Source organism: Eucyclogobius newberryi, unplaced genomic scaffold (assembly GCF_026437365.1).
Source record: "Eucyclogobius newberryi isolate DKJ021-1_F unplaced genomic scaffold, fEucNew1.0.hap1 SCAF_17, whole genome shotgun sequence".
Taxonomy (NCBI): domain Eukaryota; kingdom Metazoa; phylum Chordata; class Actinopteri; order Gobiiformes; family Gobiidae; genus Eucyclogobius; species Eucyclogobius newberryi.
This window is the reverse complement of record NW_027315801.1, coordinates 13,399,296-13,418,878: the sequence shown is the minus strand read 5'-3', so window position 1 is coordinate 13,418,878 and position 19,583 is coordinate 13,399,296. Positions and strand designations below refer to the sequence as shown.

At 41.1% G+C, this 19,583-nt stretch overlaps 1 protein-coding gene across 1 annotated transcript in view; it reads right to left on the bottom strand.

Moving 5' to 3' along the window:
- The window catches only part of itga5 (integrin, alpha 5 (fibronectin receptor, alpha polypeptide)), a 70,161-nt gene that overhangs the window by 37,553 nt on the left and 13,025 nt on the right, over positions 1 to 19,583 (bottom strand). Inside the window, exons 2-11 of the mRNA XM_072449246.1 lie at positions 14,749 to 14,879; positions 7,227 to 7,327; positions 6,066 to 6,189; positions 5,163 to 5,224; positions 5,033 to 5,078; positions 4,815 to 4,940; positions 4,350 to 4,394; positions 4,129 to 4,172; positions 3,850 to 3,906; positions 314 to 366 (exon numbers count right to left, since the gene is read on the bottom strand). Coding sequence (XP_072305347.1) covers positions 314 to 366; positions 3,850 to 3,906; positions 4,129 to 4,172; positions 4,350 to 4,394; positions 4,815 to 4,940; positions 5,033 to 5,078; positions 5,163 to 5,224; positions 6,066 to 6,189; positions 7,227 to 7,327; positions 14,749 to 14,879 — 789 coding nt within the window. The remainder of the gene's footprint in view (positions 1 to 313; positions 367 to 3,849; positions 3,907 to 4,128; positions 4,173 to 4,349; positions 4,395 to 4,814; positions 4,941 to 5,032; positions 5,079 to 5,162; positions 5,225 to 6,065; positions 6,190 to 7,226; positions 7,328 to 14,748; positions 14,880 to 19,583) is intronic.

Here is a 19,583-nt window from a genome sequence, read left to right as displayed (position 1 = left end):
AAAAACACTATTTTGCTTAGATACAAGACAGAAAATGCTCTGTAAATTTGAAACTGCAATAATGTTGAACGGATCAAATCTAATATCAAATGCTTCTGGAATGCATTGTTTTGTTGAAAATGTGTTGTTACTTTACAGTTACTTAAAACTTTCTCTCGTCTTACTCGTTTGAAGTGGGAGCGAGAAGCATTTCCAAAATCGTGCTAATCTCCGTGCTACTTGAGCTCAACACTAGTCACTATATCTGTCGTTATAATTGGTGGCAGGAGAATTAAACATGATTTTGATGTTTAATATTGAATCCTTGACTTACCCGTCGCTGTTGATGTCAGTTGTTGCCACAGAATAGCCAAAGTACGATCCCATCTGCAGCGGAAAGAACGTTAGCATAGCATTAGCATGTCCTCAGCGTTACAAAACGGCGTGCAATTTCACATTTAGCAGTTACTTTGAAGAAAAATGTCTTCCAAGAATGCCTTGAATAATTGTAGCATCGTCAGCTAATTTTCTCGCTCATTATTGTTTCAAATAAGTGTTTTAATTCCCAGAAGCATTAGTGCAAACTGCCACGGCACTTTTCCTTCATAACTGAGCTTTACTGCGAACCACTAAAGATGCTTGTAAAAGGAAATAATTGTGCTGCTTACACTCATGCAGTAAATTCAAACCACTTTAGGAGCAGCTTAGAATAGAAAAGAAAAAAAATAGCTAGTTAAAGTGGTATTTAAAGTGAAAACAAGAAGAATTAAAGCCGCAAGCGGCATCCAACGGCCCTCGCGGGCCGCCGGCCTTCCGACTCTGCGCTTTCGACTTGATAAAGATGGCGCCCTTATTGTGTCTTGAATTAAAAAAGAACTTGACAGACGGCGACACATTGGACATGGCCAATCCAGTGCAAATGAACACAAGTGTCAGTCAAATTTGCTGCGCCGCCGCACAGAGACCGTAGCACTTAGAATATAAATATGGATAACTTTTGATGCCGCGCTTGTGTAGATGATATTTCCCAAAGTAAAGCTTGATTGAGCTATTGCCCACGGAGGAGTTTGTTAAAGTGTGAAGCGTAAATTTGAACATTTCAAAGATTTGGCGTTTTCCCATTTGTGACAGTATATTTGCAGCTCCACGGCACAGAGACCGTAGCACTTAAAATCAAAATATGGATAACTTTTGATGCCCCGTTTGTGTAGATGATTTTCCCCAAACATGAGTTTGATCGGACAATCGCCCTGGGAGGAGTTCGTTAAAGTGTGAAGCATAAAAATGTGGTCATTTTAGAGATATCGCGGTTTTCCCATTTCTGACATATATTTGCGGGTCCGCCACACAGAGACTGTAGCACTTAGAATCAAAATATGGATAAGTTTTGATGCCCCACTTGTGTAGATGATATTCTCCAAATATGAACTTGATCGGACAATCGCCCTAGGAGGAGTTCATTAAAGTGTGAAGCGTAAAAATGTGGTGATTTGAGCGATTCTGCGATTTTTCCATAAGGATAACATGGGATGTTTCTGTCATCGCTACGGTTACGCCGTACAAAATATGACTTTGGCTCTCATACTTTTATGATCAGGATGGCAAATTAGAATTTTGTTCAAAATATCATGTCATTTGGAAAAACTATATTGTTTATAGGCCACTCTGAAGGCCAAATAGTCAGAATTCTGGGAAACGTTTACGGCTCCGTCGCACAGAGACCGTAAATGTTATCCTTAAAATTTGGATAACTTTAGATGCCCCACTTGTCTAGAGGACGTACACCGATTTTGAGGTTGGTGGGCAAAACGCACTAGGAGGAGTTTGTTAAAGTGTAAAACATAAAAATGTGGTAATTTGAGAGATTTTGCGGTTTTCCCATAGGGATAACATGGGAGGTTTCTGTCATCGCTACGACTACGCCGTAAAAATTTAGGCATTTTTGTGATTGGCTTTTGTGATCGGGACGGCAAAATAGAATTTTGGGTAAAGTTTAGACAATTTTGGTAAAACTAATTTTTGTTAATTGATGTTAATTTAAAGGTCACTCTGTAGGGGGCGCTATCGCGGCCATTTCAATTTTGTCAGCCTAAACTGGTCCAAACTAGAAAGTTTAACAACTGATTCAAATTTGGTCCTAATCGGACTGGTTTTGATCAAAAGGGAGCAATTTTTAGATCTGCAATATTCCAAAATAAGTTGTCCAACTTTGCGGCTGCGCCGCACACAGACCGTAAAAGGTATCTCAAAAAATTGAATAACTTTAGATGCCCCACTTGTCCAGAGGACGTACGCCGATTTTGAAGTCGGTGGGCAAAACGCCCAAGGAGGAGTTCGTCAAAGTTTGACGTGAACAAAATGGCTAACACAGCTTGTTTTCATTTTCAAAGGAAGATGGCGGGCATAGGGTAAGTCTGGGGGCGTGGCCACAGTAATATTTTTTTTTTGTCCTCAAGAGAGGAATGCGTGTCCCGAATTTCGTAGCTCTACGACAAAGTTGACCTCGGGGCGTCTCCCATAGGCGCAATGTATTTTGACTTTTGTCGGTGGCGCTGTCGCGCCATTTTTTTACGAAAAAAAAAATGGCCCAGAAAAAATCTAATTTTTCGCCGATTCTGAATTTTGGGCAAAGTTTGGTGAGTTTTTGAGCATGTTCAGGGGGTCAAATTAGAGCTCAAAAAGCAGAAGAACAAGAAAAATAATAAAAATAATAATATTTTTAGCAAAAACAATATAGCCGTTTCCACTATAACAACAAATTATACATCGTTTGAAAGCTCTAAGCCTTCCCCATGCCGCCATGGGGTGGAATCATCATTACGAGCGCTTACGCGCTCGTCACTCCCTATTCCGTCGGGATGCCCCGCCCACTCCCCATAGACTTCCATTGATTTGAGCAGATACAAGCATGGCCCATGCCTGCGGCATGGATTCTCGCGTACGGGACGATGCCAGGAGGGTTTTTGGAGGAATGCAGCGCTTCGCTTCCCATTCACTAATTGTTGACTATTTCTGTCATAGCAGGAGTAAGTATGCATGATCCATGCCTTCGGCATGGGCTAGTTCACTGTACTTGCCAGGGGCGACGGGGTACCAAACATGCTGCCTTCGGCAGCGTTGCGGGAGCAATAGGCCCTCCGCCCTGCTGGGGCTCGGGCCTAATTAGTCTTTTCAGCAGTATTTTGGTAGTAGTTGTAGTGTTGTAATCATACTAATATTGGTGGTTGTGGTAGTTACAGTAATAATAATAATGCATAGCGTGTTGCACATTCTCTCCACACTCTGATAACCACCGCTAACCTGAGCTCGACTTGCTCCATTACAGCAAAAGTCACCACCAGTTGGTTTTCATTTAATTATTCAAAAAGATCACCTCTATTTTACAAAAGTATAGGGTCTAGAACACAAATGTAATGGATCACGCTCTTGTTTCCAAAGCCGCTGTGCATTCGATGAGCGGCTTTAGCAGGGAAGACCTACAACACATATCATTATATTCTATTATAATCTTTTGCACGTTACGTTTGTACTTATTGTGTTTTTATTGCAGCCCGGGAAGCACTGTGTCACTTTGGTTTGTGAAACGCGCTATATAAAACAGAACGTGCTTGCTTATCACAAACAGACGCTATCATTTTATGTCCAATTAAAACATTATTGAAACCGAGTAGAGCAATAATTGAAATAAATTGGATTATCTGCACTGTGTTAGCTGCCACACACACACAACACTAAAACGCGGTGTTTCTAATCGTCATGGTAGTTTGAGTAATGGTCATCACAGCAGAGGCGTTGGCGGTAGCGGTAAAAGTCGTCGTTGTCGTAGTAGTGGTAATACGCATTTCCTGCTTCTCAAAGTTCTCCACTCACTTGCTCCCCCGTGTAGTTGGCCACGATCCTCATATCCGTCCCGTTCAGAATGTACACCTGCAGCACAGAGACACAAACGCTGAATACTTTCGTGCAAGCGCCGGTCTCTGCAAAGAGACGGAAAAATAAATACTATTCCCACCGTGACAATAACACTAAGGCCATTTTCTATTTCTTAACTTTCCTGAATCTCGCCCAACTTTCAAAGCCGGGGAGCCTAGACTCTAAGAAGAACCGTGTTGGAGTGAAATGCCAAAGCAGCGATTAGCTTCTCCTTACCGAACCATAAAGCATGAGCCCTTTTGGAACGCCGGCAACGAAATCTGAAAGAAAAGGAAAAGGGGAGGGGGGGAAAGCAAAACAGGGTGATGATTTAAGAGGTAAAGAGTAGGTCACAAGCTGCTAAAGGAGCACAGATTTACAAAAATGACTCCTCCAGGGCAGTGACATGTGAAATAAAGGTTGCTTGCGTTGCATTTGACATCTTTTGCTTGGCTTACCTTCGACTTCATCGCCGCTGAACTCTCCAACAGCAACAGAATAACCTAAAACACACAGAAAAAGACAAACAAATTTACACCTCAACGTTACATCACCAAAACCTGTCCCAAGTTTGAGGTGAACTACGTGTTTTCCCGACTGTCCTGGCTGCGTTTTTGTGTTCAGATTTACCGTCTATGACCTGAACCTTAGGCGATCGAATCATCTCCTTTACGACACATTTAAAGACATTTCCGACCAAGAATTAGAGCCACGCAATGTGTCAAATTTGAATTTTTGAACCCGTTTCCGTTTAATCGAGAGGTTCATAGATAAAAGCGTGTGTGGAGGAAGAAATGTGGCTATTTTTGTGGGGTTGTATGTCAAAACGATTAAAAGAATGTACTGTTAATGTTCAGAAAATCTAATCTAAAGTCCAGATCGGTCCAAGCTGTTAAGATAACTTGAGATTGGGCTCCTCATACCTTGGTAGCTGTCATCGTGTTCAAACTGGACTTGCTTGGTCTGGATCTGGCCCTCCACAGACTGCATGAAGTACCCTGGGTAGTACCCTTTGATGATGTCCTCTTTCGATGCAGAAATGACCTGACCTGATAAGATAAAGAGAAAAGAGGAGTTGAAAGGGAGATTCAACCTTCAGCTTTTATGATTTACATGTGCGGGGCTGGTATGTCCTAGACACCTTGCCAGAAATAGCTGCCCGGTCCTCCCAGTACCACCTTGCCATCCTGGAAGATAAAGGCAGTCGAAGGAGTCAGTGGAATTTAAACAAGACTTATTGAAATGTTTAGGGCGAAATGGAAAGTAAATACCGTGGTGAAGTCGGCGCTGAATCCTCCCTGGCAGTATCCTTGACCTCCTGCTTCACTGATCTCTGAAATGCAAACAAAACATTAGTAACGGATAGGGATGTCCAGATTAGATTAGGGTAATCCATAATTATTCAAGTCACAATACACAATATAACTGATTGAATGAAAAAGACTTCTTAAACAGACTGTAGTCCAAAAAAACACCTCTAAATGTATTTTATCTGGCTGTTTTTGTCACATTAACCATATTTTGACATTCAGAATGTGTTATTTTATTTAGACTGTCACAAATCTGAGGATTAGTGACGTGTTAAAGAAAATGCCATTGCTCAGTGCCAACCATCAGGAATTATCGTTAAATGTGTTGTTTTCCTCACAATAATCAAAATACGAAAATGTGATATTGTGACATAGTAAACCGAATAACTATTTGGTTGCTTAGTTGGCAGGTATAATGTACCATTTACTGAAAGGTTGGCAGTTCAATCCCCATTCCCGACAAAGCTTTTGTGTCATTTGGCAAGTTACCCGGTGCATCTTTAGTTGAGGGGTAAAAATAAACCCCTATTAAACCCTTTTCTAAATGTACAATTGTGTTATTTCAACCCTCAACAGCTCAAATCTTCCGATATTGAAAGATCGTCAATAGTATTTATTGTGACCGGCTTAGTTCAGAGTCATTTATGGTACAACTTTTCTCTTTACACATTTATACATGACTCAAAAGAAAAAAAATGTAAATGTAAAATGGCCACTATCCTTTCCCGACAAACAGCAACGGGAGGAAATAATACTCTTGAAAGACCTAAAGATGATTAAAATACTGATCATTGAAATAATCCCTTTAAATTGAAAAGCTAGGCAGTCACAAAAACATTGGTAAGCCACAAACGTGCATTGTACCTGTCCGGCAAGGGGCGTATTCCACAAATTTGGTGAAATTCTGGGCGGAGAGGTAACAAGTCCCCGTGGCATCAGAATGTGGGACGTCCTTTTCTGTCCTCCAGGAGTAAAGTGGGGCACAGGCCTAAAGTTAAGGCAAGAGAGCGATAGAAAGAGAGGAGGCAGAAGAAGAGGGAAGGAGAGAGTGATGATGAATGGTTGGAGTTTCTGGGTGGGAGATGTTTTTCCAGTTGCAGCAACAGCTTGGAGAACTCATGAGGGTCCTGAGGCTGAGGTCACGACTCAGACTGAGCAAACAACAGGCTGCAGCACTTTGAAGTCACAACTAGACTCTTTGTACACAGAGTAACGCTAAATAAACACCTCTGAATGACACAGACAGGGTTTGGATATTACAATAATGGCACGAGAACCAAATATCAAACATGTCAGATATTAGAAACGATGCAATATGGCATTCGAGTACGGCGTTATCGATATTCTTGCAATATTTTAGTTTTGACACCATCATTTCAGTTGCAGATATGTTCCCGCGTTAATTTTCAGTCAAATTCGGTCAAAATAAAAACTAATCTAAAAATCAAATTTTCAAAGTCAAAAAAATTTGACTAAATCAAAACGAATTAAGAAGAAAAGGTAATATCATAATAAATACTGATTTATTGTGCAGGCTTAATATGTATGTCTCATTTAATAGTGAAGGTTCAATATTTTGTAAGCTGCTGGGCCTAAAGAACATCGTTTATTGACGTGGCAGTGTAAAAAATGCAGTGGCGACTACACATGTTGTTCAATCTGCATAATATCACTTTCAATTATGTTCTAGTTTGGGTTAGATTATTGGGCATTAGAAATGCCTTGACAAGCCTTTGGTGGTGGAGTCATTTTTCAAAGAATTAAGATATAAAAGTGCTTAATTACAGATGTTTCTTCACGTTGTGTGCACTGAAATGCAGCAAAGGATCATGGTCAATGTTGTTTGCTCTGTTTTTTAAGTTGAGGCTGCAACAAAACTATACACTTAAGACAAGAAGCTCGATATATTGTGACTTGTGACCATACGATATCTCGACATTTCAGATATTGTATTATTGTACTATTACTTATTACTATCAAAGTTTAAATAAGTCAAGTCCACGCAACCGTAATGAGTCGTCTTACCAGAATCGTGTCGCCGTGGGAACGCACCGTCGCTCCGAACCACTGTCGTGACTTGAAATCCGCCTGATATTCTGTATCATTGATGTTGACAGTTCGATCTCCTGAAAAAGCAGCACAAAAAGGGCATTTAGCTGCGATGGGGATGAGATCAGATCAGGTGTAAAGACATTAACCACACATTCCTTTTCATACGAGACGATGGCTTTTCTTTGCTAGCTTGGCTCAATTGTCAGAGCTTGACCCTCACGACCCTTGGCTCAGTCTGACCACCTGGACGGTAACTTAGATCTCCCACTCTGAGACTTTGGCAGCAGCAGGTGACGTGACAGATGGCGGGAGGACACGGGCTTTAAACCTTTGTGTTCTATGTTACATCTGTGAGATAATTGAAAACAAAATGCAGACAAATTGATTTAAGAGGGAAGTCGTATCTGCACCAGATGCTCCGTAAGGGGAAGATAATAGAGGAAAAGTTAGACTTCGTCATGAACTGGTGGATGAGTTTGGATTTGCAGTGTTTTGTATGCGTTCAGATCACAAATATTAGTGTAGAATCCTAAAAAGATGATCATGAATGGATGAACGTCAGTCCTGGACACAACTACAGCCTTTCCATCTTTAAGTGTGGAATCTGTTTCTCTTTTTCCCACTGTTTTTTTTTTTTGCTTTTCCTTGCCGGGGAGAGTCCAAGGTCACAGGAAGCTCTGGGAAAGTTGTCTATTCACTTATTTCCTGTGAACGTTGGTTAATCTGCTTGTCTTTATTGACCAATGACTGTTTAAATGTGAGATTTTCTAACTTTCTGTTGGTCAAATTAACCATTTTCGTGAAGCCCTGTGAGGCGACTGCTGTTGTGATGCAAATGGTATAATGCCCTGTATTTATGCCCGTCCTCCTGTAGCCACAGCTGCCCTGGGGGTTAATAAACCTGACTGCCAATCTGTCCTCAGAGCTGAAGCTAATCCAAACTCCGAACACTCATTCATACAAAAACAAGCGAAGTGTCCAGCCCGAGCACACAACTACAGTATGCAGACTATTACACAGAACAACCTGCACTCTTTAATCTGTTCATAAACAGACAAAATAGTTCCTTGATGATGGTAAAATTCCTGAGTATCGAGTGCGTGTTTTTTTTCCATTGACATTTGTTCGTTGCTTCTTTCTTCTTGTCCAAGTTTGTTTGCAAATGTTGAGGATGGGGAGATCACACAGGCTCAGTGACCACAGTTTAGCTCGTATTCAGCCCTTCAAATAAAGTGTTTGCGTAATCCTACAGTGTATCCACAGGAAAATCATTTATTCAAGATGGTCTACTTCAGGTTCGGTTGCAGTTTTTGATGTGGTACGTGCAGTTGTGAACGTGGCCAAAACGAGACATCAGAAAAGTTCCATACTGTACCTTATTATTTTACCTAAATAAGTCTTTTTCACAGTGTAGGTTAGTTTCCATCCGCGCTTCCTCGAGTGCTCGGGACATTGTGGAAACAGCCGAGGGGCTGGAGTCCAAAGAAAACACATAGGATTTGGACAGGCTTCCTTACAACAACCTCTCAATCACCTTTATTTACTCCGTTGTGTGTTTTTATTTCAATATTATCTTTTGCAATCGTAACGCTCAAATTATGCCTTGTCCTTTTGGTTTTCTTGTCTGCCGCTCCAAAGCTGATAACTGAATAACTTGGGGTTTATCGCTTGCTGAATCTCCCTCATTGCGATTTCGGGCTAACATAATTTATCAGGGGCCAACAGGAGTCAACTGGGGCCCCTGACGTATTAAGTGATCAAACCTCCATGTGTGAAAATAAGTGCTTTAACCATTCAGGCAATAATACGCGCTCCCACATCAAAAGTCTCTTCATAGGCTTGTTGTGTTAACTAATCTTCTTTAGTGGCACGCCGGCTTTTCTTAAACGAATACCCTGCCTCCATATTTTCATAACTCAAGAGGTCTTTGTTTGCATAAGGTCTGGGGGAAAACGGACGGGGGAAGAAAAGGTTTGGGCTGCGTTGCCGTGGAAACCAGACGTCTAGCAGCCGCGAAACCCTCATGAAACTCGTACCGTGATCGGTCATCGAGGCATGCGAAATGAACAAGGAGAACTTATGGAACTGAAGAGCGGCAGCACGAGTTTCACCTCAGCGTCATGGCCAGCGTGACGCTAAATTGTAATTATGTATGTCGTTTTAAACTATAAACATTACACAATATGTTTTAAGCATTTGATTCACCGAAAATTGACAATGTGTTCGAATAGACTTTTACTCATCTCCTTGCACATTTCTTAAACCAGGCATTTTTCCTTTTTTGCAAACTATTGTGACCGTTCCTTCTTTGTTGTAGCCGACTAAAGGACTTCTGGTTCACCTAGAGACATGCCCTGTACATCAATTAGTCGAATAAAAAGCGACATGACGCAAGCTCTTTGAAGGTTTAAGAGTCCTCAAAGATGCGACCATGCATCTGACCCAAACTGCTACTCACAGGACGAGTAAACAGTGCCGTCATCTATGAAAAGCACTAGATCCGCTCTTTCCTCTACTGGACACATTCTTTATAATCCTCATAAATGAACTGTTGGTTGACAAAGACAACGGCTGTTAAATGGACTTGATTAAACGTGCAAAAGGCTTACAGGCTCAGTCGTCGAGGCGTGCGAAAGGGACGTGAAGAACTTCAGAGTGGGTCGTCCTCACGTGGCAGGATTAGTTCCACCGCTGTGTCTCTGTAACTGTGACTTCCAGACAGACGGAGTCACGTGGGCGGTTCTTTGATTCAAACTATGGGAGATGTTTAAAGTAGATAAGGCTCTGTAGAGACCGCCCTCGGGCTTCGTGGCCCCTGTGGGAAGCCGGTGAGCAAAGCAGGCATCGTTTTCATTTGATTGTATTGCGTTTCATATGAGTTTGTAAATGATGTAACATTGGGGCAAACTTGGCAAAAAGAATACATCTACATTTTTGAGGGATTGTACATATAACACATATATATGCCATGTATATCAAAGGATCGCTGACTGGTCCCCTGTTATCTTCTAGACGATGTTTTGCCCACCTCTAATATAGATTTTCCAAATGAACTTAAAACTGTTCTAATAGTAGATAGACTGCTTGCAGACAGGTGGGAGTGTGGGGGTCTCCTTCTGCTAATAATGTGGTCACTCAGAGCCCTATGTCACTGGGCAGAGGAAGACAAATGGTAGAATTCACTCATCACCCTCAGCAGGTCCTGGGGGACAGCAGCGGGACTGGACACAGCTCCGGTTACACCCTCTCTTCCTCCTGCGCCTGTCCTGCTTTTACATACCCCCCACGGAACCCGTGTGTCCACCACTCCTCTACAGACCCCTCTTATCTGGGTGGAGGGGGAAGTAGCAGGGAGGGAGTAAACTTAGGTCCACTTTGAGCAAGGGAGTGAATCTTGTACGGGTTAGTTTAAAGATTGGAGAGTTCTGGGCTGAGACGCAACACCAAAAGAAACATTTAGCATAAAAAATATAAACTTGGACAGCTGAAATTTCCCATATTATCGTCGAGACAAGTTAAGAGACTTGAAGCAGCCAATAGTGCAGCGCTGCACCATTAAGTGCAATTGAATCGAAATTTGAATAATAATGTAACATTTTGAATCCAACAATAAACATAAAACATGTATTTCTGTTCCCTTCAAAAGTGAAATTAAAGTACTAGGGCAAATGTATCTGGTGCAAAGAAATGATAAGATCATGGTATCACTTAGTCGTTCATGTTTAAGGTCGACAGGGAAATTGCATGGATACAGCTGGCAACGCCTCATATTAGGCGTGGTGAAAAGCTGTTAATTCAATAGGAAACTCAACTTTTTTCTCTCTTTTAAAGATGTGTCCTGGAGAATTATGTGTATTTTAAGCACAAATAATTCAAGTTAAGTTGTAGCTTAGTCCTAGTAGAGGCTGTTGACATGGTGTTACCTCAGAAAGGTTCCAGATTGTTCTGTAAATGTTAAAATACAGCAGGCGGCACAAATGTGGGCAGTTGGGCCACTTCATTCCTCTACATGTCTTTGTGTCTGCATTTGGCACATGATAACGTTTCCTCTTATTGTTGTAGAACATTGTGTGACAAAGCAGCTCTTCTACATCAAAATGAATGGATCGCTTCCTTTTACGAGGTTCCATTAGTGAGTGTTCCCTCAGATTAAGTGTAAAGTTTAAAGACCTATTAATAAGTACACACAATGTATCAGCAAAGATTATTTTCTAACAATCCCTGCACTTTGTGGCTGCCCATCTCTCCCGCCATAACAGGGTTCCACAGTATGACAATGAAGGATGGACCACATTTATATGACAATAAACTGTATCTTTATCTTACTGCGAATACATGACGTCTGCCTCCTCCGTGTCCGAACTCCAACACAGCACTGCCACTGACATCACTTTCTTTGGAAAGCTCTGCACTTGTGACTAATAAATCATCTTATAGCCATGTTTTCATTGAAAGTCTAACATCTTTAGGCTGCCAATATCACCAGTGAATACATTTCATCGTCCTTTCAGTCCAACTTGGCAACGCAAACACAGTCACAGCTACAGTAAATGAGTATCGTCTGTAAATGTCATCTGTGTAGCAGCAGCTGTTTTGGCCGGGCCTCTTTGACATGCTGCTGTCCATGTATTTAATGTGTTCCCAGTGTCTCCACACTGCAAAAACTCAATATCCATCTAAGATACACTGCATGTTATAAAAAAAACACTCATATTTGGTTGGAAACGCCTGTACCTTTAATTGCAGCACATATTCGCTGTGGCATAGTTTCAATAAGCTTCTGCAATTTTAAAAGATCTATGTCTATCCAGTGTTGCATTTTTATTCACACAGCCAATGATTTGACCTTTCTCAAACATGACCAAGAGATTCGTCTTTCCACATGGTTGTTTCAGAAATGAGACTAGTCCAACGGGAGGCTCATACCTACTGTGTTTGCTTAGGTGACTCCAAGTGGCCACAGTGTATGACTTCTGTATGACTTATATTTGATTTATGGTTTGATACAAATATTTAACTTGTTTCCTAACATTCCTTAGCTTCACAATTTTGAAGCATGAAAATAAATCTGCAAATTGGATAACATTTTCTTAACACAAAAGCAAATAAATAGACTTGAAACGAGAAGCAATAGATTTAAATGAGTCGTACATTTCAAGCTATTTTAACTCTTCAAGATTAGTGGAGCAGAGACAAGAATTAATCCCTCAATCTATTTTTGGATTATCCTGATAACAAAATAGATACCGATATAGTAACTTTTTGCCATTTTTCCTAGTTTGTCAGTTCATAAGATGTGTTTATTTGATATTCGAAACGTGCACAACTCCAAACCAAAAGTCGCGATATAATCCACTTTTGTCATGCATCGCCCATCACCAATCTAGATTATTTTGCAGTGTATGAACCAGATGCTGGGCTCTGGCTCTTCTGGCTCTCCCATCAACTCTTCCATCAAAGAGCCTTTCAAAAGACGGCATGAAGGACACGCATGGACAGCCCAGGGGACCCGAGTCTACACAGAGACCCCCGTATGACATCACCGACGGCGGACAGCGGCCAGAGCGGGCGGACCGGTAGACACGAGAAAAACAGAGCTGGAGCGACGGGAGAATGGGACACGACCCAGCGGAGTCCCGTAAAAGAATGTTGTTAAACGCCGCTTTGAAACGCCGCTGGGACGGTTCAGCTGCACAGAGACGTAAATGGAGCCTTGAATTGTCTGTCTGGTTTTAAGATTTATTTATTTTTTAAGGTTTTCTGGCCCGAAGCCTTTGTTTGACAGGACAGCTATTGCATTAGAGAGTCTAGAGACATTCGGCAGATTATAGTCGACTATATTGTACAATAAATCTAGGTTTAAAATGTATATATTCAGACTGGCTTTTAACACTCTGTAATGTAGTGACACTTTATTTTGTATTTTGTATTATTTTGTCTGTTTTTACTTAGTTTTATGTTTTATGTTTTATATTGCCTTGATTTTTTTATTGTGAAGGACTTTGGTCACTTTGAGTGTTGTAAATGGCTCTATAAATAAAGGTTGATTTGATCGATTGATTGAGACTTTTTACATAAAGGCTGAATTCTGGTGACTGCAGGCTTCTAGGAAATTGTTTTCATTTCATTTGTGTTTTAAAGTCTGTAAAGTTCAGTTTACGATGATCAAACTACGATCGTTTTTATCGTTGACAAGTCACAATCCGTCGATTAATCATTGCAGCCCTATAGTATACTACACTATACTACATATATTTAAGAAAGAACATGAATATCAAGTGTATCGAGAACTACTTTACTCATTTTTGTTGATGGAACTAGTCTGAATATAATGGCAAAAATAAACAACCATCAAGAACATCGCTATAACAAGTTCCAAAAGGTTAGTTCATCAGATTATCAGACCTTTACGTGACCTTGAAACTGGAGTCCTTCTCTTTGTCTGTTTTTCTTGTCACATATACATGGCCCTTCTTTGTTTACTAGCCGCTTATTTGCCTTGTTTCCGAGGCAAAAACGACGCGACCGGCAGCCAAACAGGAAGACGCACCGGACATAAACCTTGTGAACCGACCTCATCCTTTTCATCCAGTGACAAGGTGCAAACAGGAAAAAACTGATCATCTTGTGTTCACGATCTAGCAACGAGTTCGGACAGCGGTTCAGTCGAGTGGAACGGCGACGCCCGATACAAACCCAGGGGCCACGATGAAGACAATGCACTCCTGGTTTAAGAATGGGAGACAGGTGTAAGGGCCGAGGAGAAAACCTGCTGACGCTGCAGTTTAGACCGTTACAAATTGTCCTGAAAGCCCAAGATTCGTGTATATGTTTAGTTTGTTCATTTCTTAGTTTAAGCGAGTCGTTCTGTGAGCTGAAATCTTCCTCGACGTTTAAAATGTGCACTCTCTCTACACTAGATGAACCCTCTCTCCTCTTGGCTCCACTGTCTCTATGTACAGATGGATAAACATGAGTCCTGGACAATCTGAAGCCTGTCCGTCCGTGGGAGAAGGGTCTTATTGTGGTTTCTACTTTTCCCCAGTGGGTTTTTGTGTTGTTTTTCCTTGCTGTGAAGGAGGGTCTAAGGACACGGGGATGCTCTGGGAAAGAGAGAAACATTGTATAATCTGCTTCTCTATTATTGACCAATGACTGACTATTTCATTGTTTGAATTTTGAACTTTCTGTTGGCAACGATTCAACGATTCTGTGAAGACCACCACAAAAACTCTTGAATGTTCAAGAAAGCCATATTTTTGGAGGTTTTAATGACATAAACTGGATCAAACATTGTGATTGATCAAACAACCAAATGTTAAGCAATTCAAACCCCACCGAAGCACATTGGTCTCTCTGAATGGAAACGACTCTCCAGGGGCCGATTATGGTCGAGATCGAGAGGAGCTCAGAAAACGTACCAAAAAACACAATTGTAGAAAAGCAACAAAGACAAACCTGATAAAACGCATGAATTCTGTGGCGCAGTCTTTACCTTCTTTATCGAACTCGATGGCGTGACAATCTGTGCGGCCGGAGCTCCACGGGCAGTAGAAGACCGCTCCTCCCTCGCTTACGTTGAGCTGCCGCGTGCTGGCTTTGGGCGCTCCGATTACAACACTGGCACTGTAGCAGCAAAACAGGAGGAAAAAAAGAAGAGAAAAGGCATTTACAACCTATTCAACATTCACTAGACCACAAAATGCTGACAAACCCATAAAGGCTAAAGTGTGCATTTTCAGCGTTTTAATCTGGCATCAATTAGAACGTAGAAGCTGCATGCCAGACCTCCCATGTGAGACACACAAAAAACGCTAATTTAAAATGCGGTATAGCCTGCACGTTTTAGCATTTATCAAACTGGAATTTTGACCCAGAAGCAGAAACATTTTAACAGGTTGCAGCAGCGGTTTACATAATGCAACACAAGCATGGGAAACCGCCGCTTTGACAAATGAGCATTTGTGAGACGGTAATATGTACTTGTACAGAGGAGCAGCTCCACGGTAATATATGGGTCTACAGTTAATCGGACAAACAAGAATGCAGTGGAGCTAAGTGGAGGCAAACTCACTGCTGTTTCTTCAGCTGGGAGTCCTGTCCTTGGAACTACCTAAAGGCCAGAAGAGCACTTAACCTGGACTACCATCCGACGGGACAAAAGCAATGAATCGTTGGGTTTCAAATATCACAACAGCGTCCTATAGACCTGTGGTTCTAATGGGGGGAGAGAGGTTACTGCTGTTACCCATTTGTACAGGTCCCATTTGATATTTCTTGCAGGTGTAGGGAATGTCAAGATCATTTGGTCAATTTCATCATTATTCAAGTCAAAATGAAATCATAAAGAACTAAAAATAAGTTGTTTTAATTCAATCTATACCAAAAAAAAGAAATGTATAGTGCATTTTTTAGCAGCAAATTTTATGTATGAAAATGGTATAATGATATATATGAATGAATAGAGTGAATTATTGATTTTTGTTCATGGGGTCAATCATAAAAAATAATCGTAAAATTGCAGTTTCTTCGTTGTATCAATAAAAGTTTATATTGTGACATCCTTATTAATTTAAGTACAAGTAAACGCATTGGTGTGAGATTTTTGGGGGTGAAAATGATACGTGTGGATAAGTTGTAGTTAAAGTTGTGTATCGTCAGGATATACTACTGAAGTGTGTTTACCTTTGTTGAGCTACTGGGCTAACTACAGAACAGAACCAGGCACAGTAACAGTAATAAACATAAAAAACAGCCCTTATTAGTCAAATCAACCATGTTTGCAGCAGATCATTTACCAAACGTCTATAGAGGTGCATAGTGTAAATACATTTGTCCCTTTACTGTAATACGCTAAGTTTAGAATTCAGCATCTTAAAAATCTCCAGTGGAAACCTCGACACAGTTCGTACACTATTTAGTACACTTGATTTTACTGTACTTAATAAACGCAGTGCAGCACATTTACTTTGATTACAGACACTGAGAAACATCTTTCACCACAAGTGTATAACAGAGAAAAGAGCGCTTGTATTCTGGCATGGACCAGATAATTAATTCCCAAAGTGGACAATGCATGGAGTATGAGTTCACCATTACCTCACCGGAGAAGAATACTTGACCCCAGACGCAGTTCAGACTGACACTGATGTAGGTGAAGCAGAGGGGCCCCTGGGAGCAGACATGTCTGAAGGGGGCTCCAAACAGGAAGTCAACTCCCTTTTCCTGAACTAGATATTCCAATAGAGCATGAAAGCTAACGGTTAAGCTGCCATTAGCATCCAGCAATTAACACTCAACCGGTAAGAGCATGCCAGCCACAAAACAGCAATCAGATGTATGCTTGTGGTGATAAGAACTCTGGGTAAATGTGGAATAGTGCAGGAAAAGTCATGTTTGTTAAAAATAGCCTCAAACAAATAATTAAAGGATGGCTACCAGTAAGGCGTTCCCTCATCAAGATTGGTGTTAGCATGACATCTACTGTCCGGTGGTGAGACAAACCGAGCTGTGCCTTTGATGTCACTAATCTGGGAATTTTGAAACTTATTGTTTTTGTAAAGTTCAGAGGGAGAAACAAGCGTGAATGAAGCTAAATATAACTCCAGGTGATGGTATACGTGCAAAGTATCTGCGTTTGCAAATTATATTGTATTTATTGATTAGAGAAATATACTTATCCATTACAGCAAGTAAAACACTTTTACTACTATTAAAATGTTATGAAATAAGGAAAATGATACGGGACCAGAAAGACCAAGTAATGGAACCAAACCAGTCAAACTTAGTGGGAGTTACATTTGTGAAAAAGAAATACATTTGAAATACATTTACAAGGTGAGTATGGGATTCACTTGCCACGTATTGTTATATTGTTTTATTTTACTGTTTAATATTGTAGCACTTTATTCAACCTGGTTCTTTAAAGTGTGTTATAAATACAGTTGCAGTTGCTGTTGCAGTATTGTTGGATGAATTAAATAGGGATTTTTGGAGAACTCTTATATTCCGCTGGTTCCTTTTTAATCAGGACTTGTTGCCGCACAGATATAGCTGCATTACCTGATTTTCAAACTGTGAAAAGAGGAAATCCACTTTTCTAATTAGCTCCAAGTTTTCACAAACCCTTTGGCAGATTGTCACATGTCAGTTCAAACTGTGACGTGAAAGTAGGATAAACGCCAAAGCTCAGTCAAACATAGGCTCTTACTTCCGGGTTTACAATAGATAATATTCTTTCTTCATGGATACAGAAAGATTTTGTCACAAAGTTCTGCCTTAATATGTTCTCAATGTGGAGAAAAACAAAATGAAAGTCATATACTGTAAATTCCCCAGCTTTAAAGAACTGAATGGAGGAAGCGTTTAACATCTGCAGAGGAGGATAAGAACGTACACCTGCACTAGCCTTTACCCCAGAACTATCAGACAGAACACAGTTAATGATCTTACAGCCAAAACCCTGTAGCAGATCTAAAACACAAACACATGTAGGTAATAAATAACACAAGTGGAAGGACTATAAGCCTATCAGAGTTGAACGTGGTCCAGCTGTAGTTGGAAGTGGCAGCTTTTCAAAGGGGAAAACTACAGGAAATAACACAACAACCAGATCAGGCTGTAATCAGCAGGTCTTGGCTCAGCATTGTGCAGTGATGCTCGCAGATGTGGGAACACAGATGCCCACACGCTCACACAGACTGATAAGCCATCTCACAGTGCTGTAAATGAGCAGGAATTAGCATTAATAGCCCTTTATCTGGCCAACATCGGGCTAGTCTTAACAGGCACTTTCCCCACCCACTGCTTATCTTCTGTAAAGGTAAAATGCTCCGAATCATTAGCATCTAATGAAGCTTTCAGCCAAGTACTCAGTCAAGACCTGACATTTCATTTAAATAGATCTGAAGAGAGCTGAACAAGCAATAACATTTCTATATTTGAAGTACACGACATCTTTGACGTCTGCCAAGGTGCAACTTATATAGAGCCTGGACTTTAAATACAACGCTAAAGTGAAGGTATATTATAGAGCCATTAGTGGTAGTAGAAGTCCTCTACATTAATCTTTCAAAGTGTATTTACAACAGCATATTTTTGACACTTTCTTAACTTGTGTGTAGAAGCAGGACATGTATCCTCTTGTTTGGTTGATTGTTTGGCTTGCTTTTATATCAAATGCTCTTTTTTCCCAGTATCACAACAAACGTCCTCTGAGACGTTTGTTGTGATACTGGGACACTATACTCAAATTTAACTGAATTGAAAGCAAAGGTGGGTGAAGTTGACAAAAATGATTATCTCTATAGTGTTTGCATCGATTTTGCATCAGAAACGTGCTAAAATATGCCTCTAAATGTCTTGGTTGAAGCTAAAGTCTAGAACAAAGTGTGATCGGACAACAATTAACTCCAAAAAGTGCAGAAATGTCACTTTATACCCTCATTTTGCAGATTTACACTGCATTTCTGTTCATTTAGCTTATAATCATCCCTTTTCGCTATCGTTTTTAATGATTCTAATTACACACAATGTACTTGATATTCTAATTTTGCCTTTATTTTAATGGTTCTAATGGAACAACGGGGGCAACAACACTCCCGAGTTCAACGAGCCTCGCCACCAGACAGTCAGGCAGCCGCGCACTGATTAAACTTCTGTAAATGACTTGGTTTGAAAGTGTGGAATGTGTAACCAACAGCTTTACTGCAAATGGGCAATGGTTAGCTGGTCCAAACACTTGCAGCTGAGCACTGAGGGTTACAGAGCACAAAGCATTTCTCACCACATCATAATCACCAGAACGCAAGCACTATTTTCTGTGGCGCAAAGTCGCAGAGCTAAAAAACGTGATGATTTACGCTACACGAAGCTATGGCTAATATAGTTTGTGGTGAGGTTACAGAGGAGGTCGTCCGTGGGCAAATTCCAGCGTTATGCCCCTCCCCCGCTGGACACACATTTTTCACCCCATTCCTCATTTAATTGACTTCCACCCAGCTGCAAGGCAAAGCTGATGTCACTTAACTCCATTATGACTGTTTTACGCTGAGGGCGAAGGGAGGAAAATGGCAAACACATTTGTAAAATATGCCAAGGCCGACTGCTGTCACCATCCACGCTCATAAACACCACGGGACAGATCCCACAGAGCAGGCGCCTGGAGAGCAGAGCACACGAGCTCTCACCAGGACTGGACCGGGACTGGACCGGGACTGGACCATGATTGGACCGGGATTGAACCGGGACTGAACCGGGACTGGACCGGGTCTGCACCAGGACTGGACCATGACTGGACCGGGATGGGACTGGACCGGGACTGGACCGAGA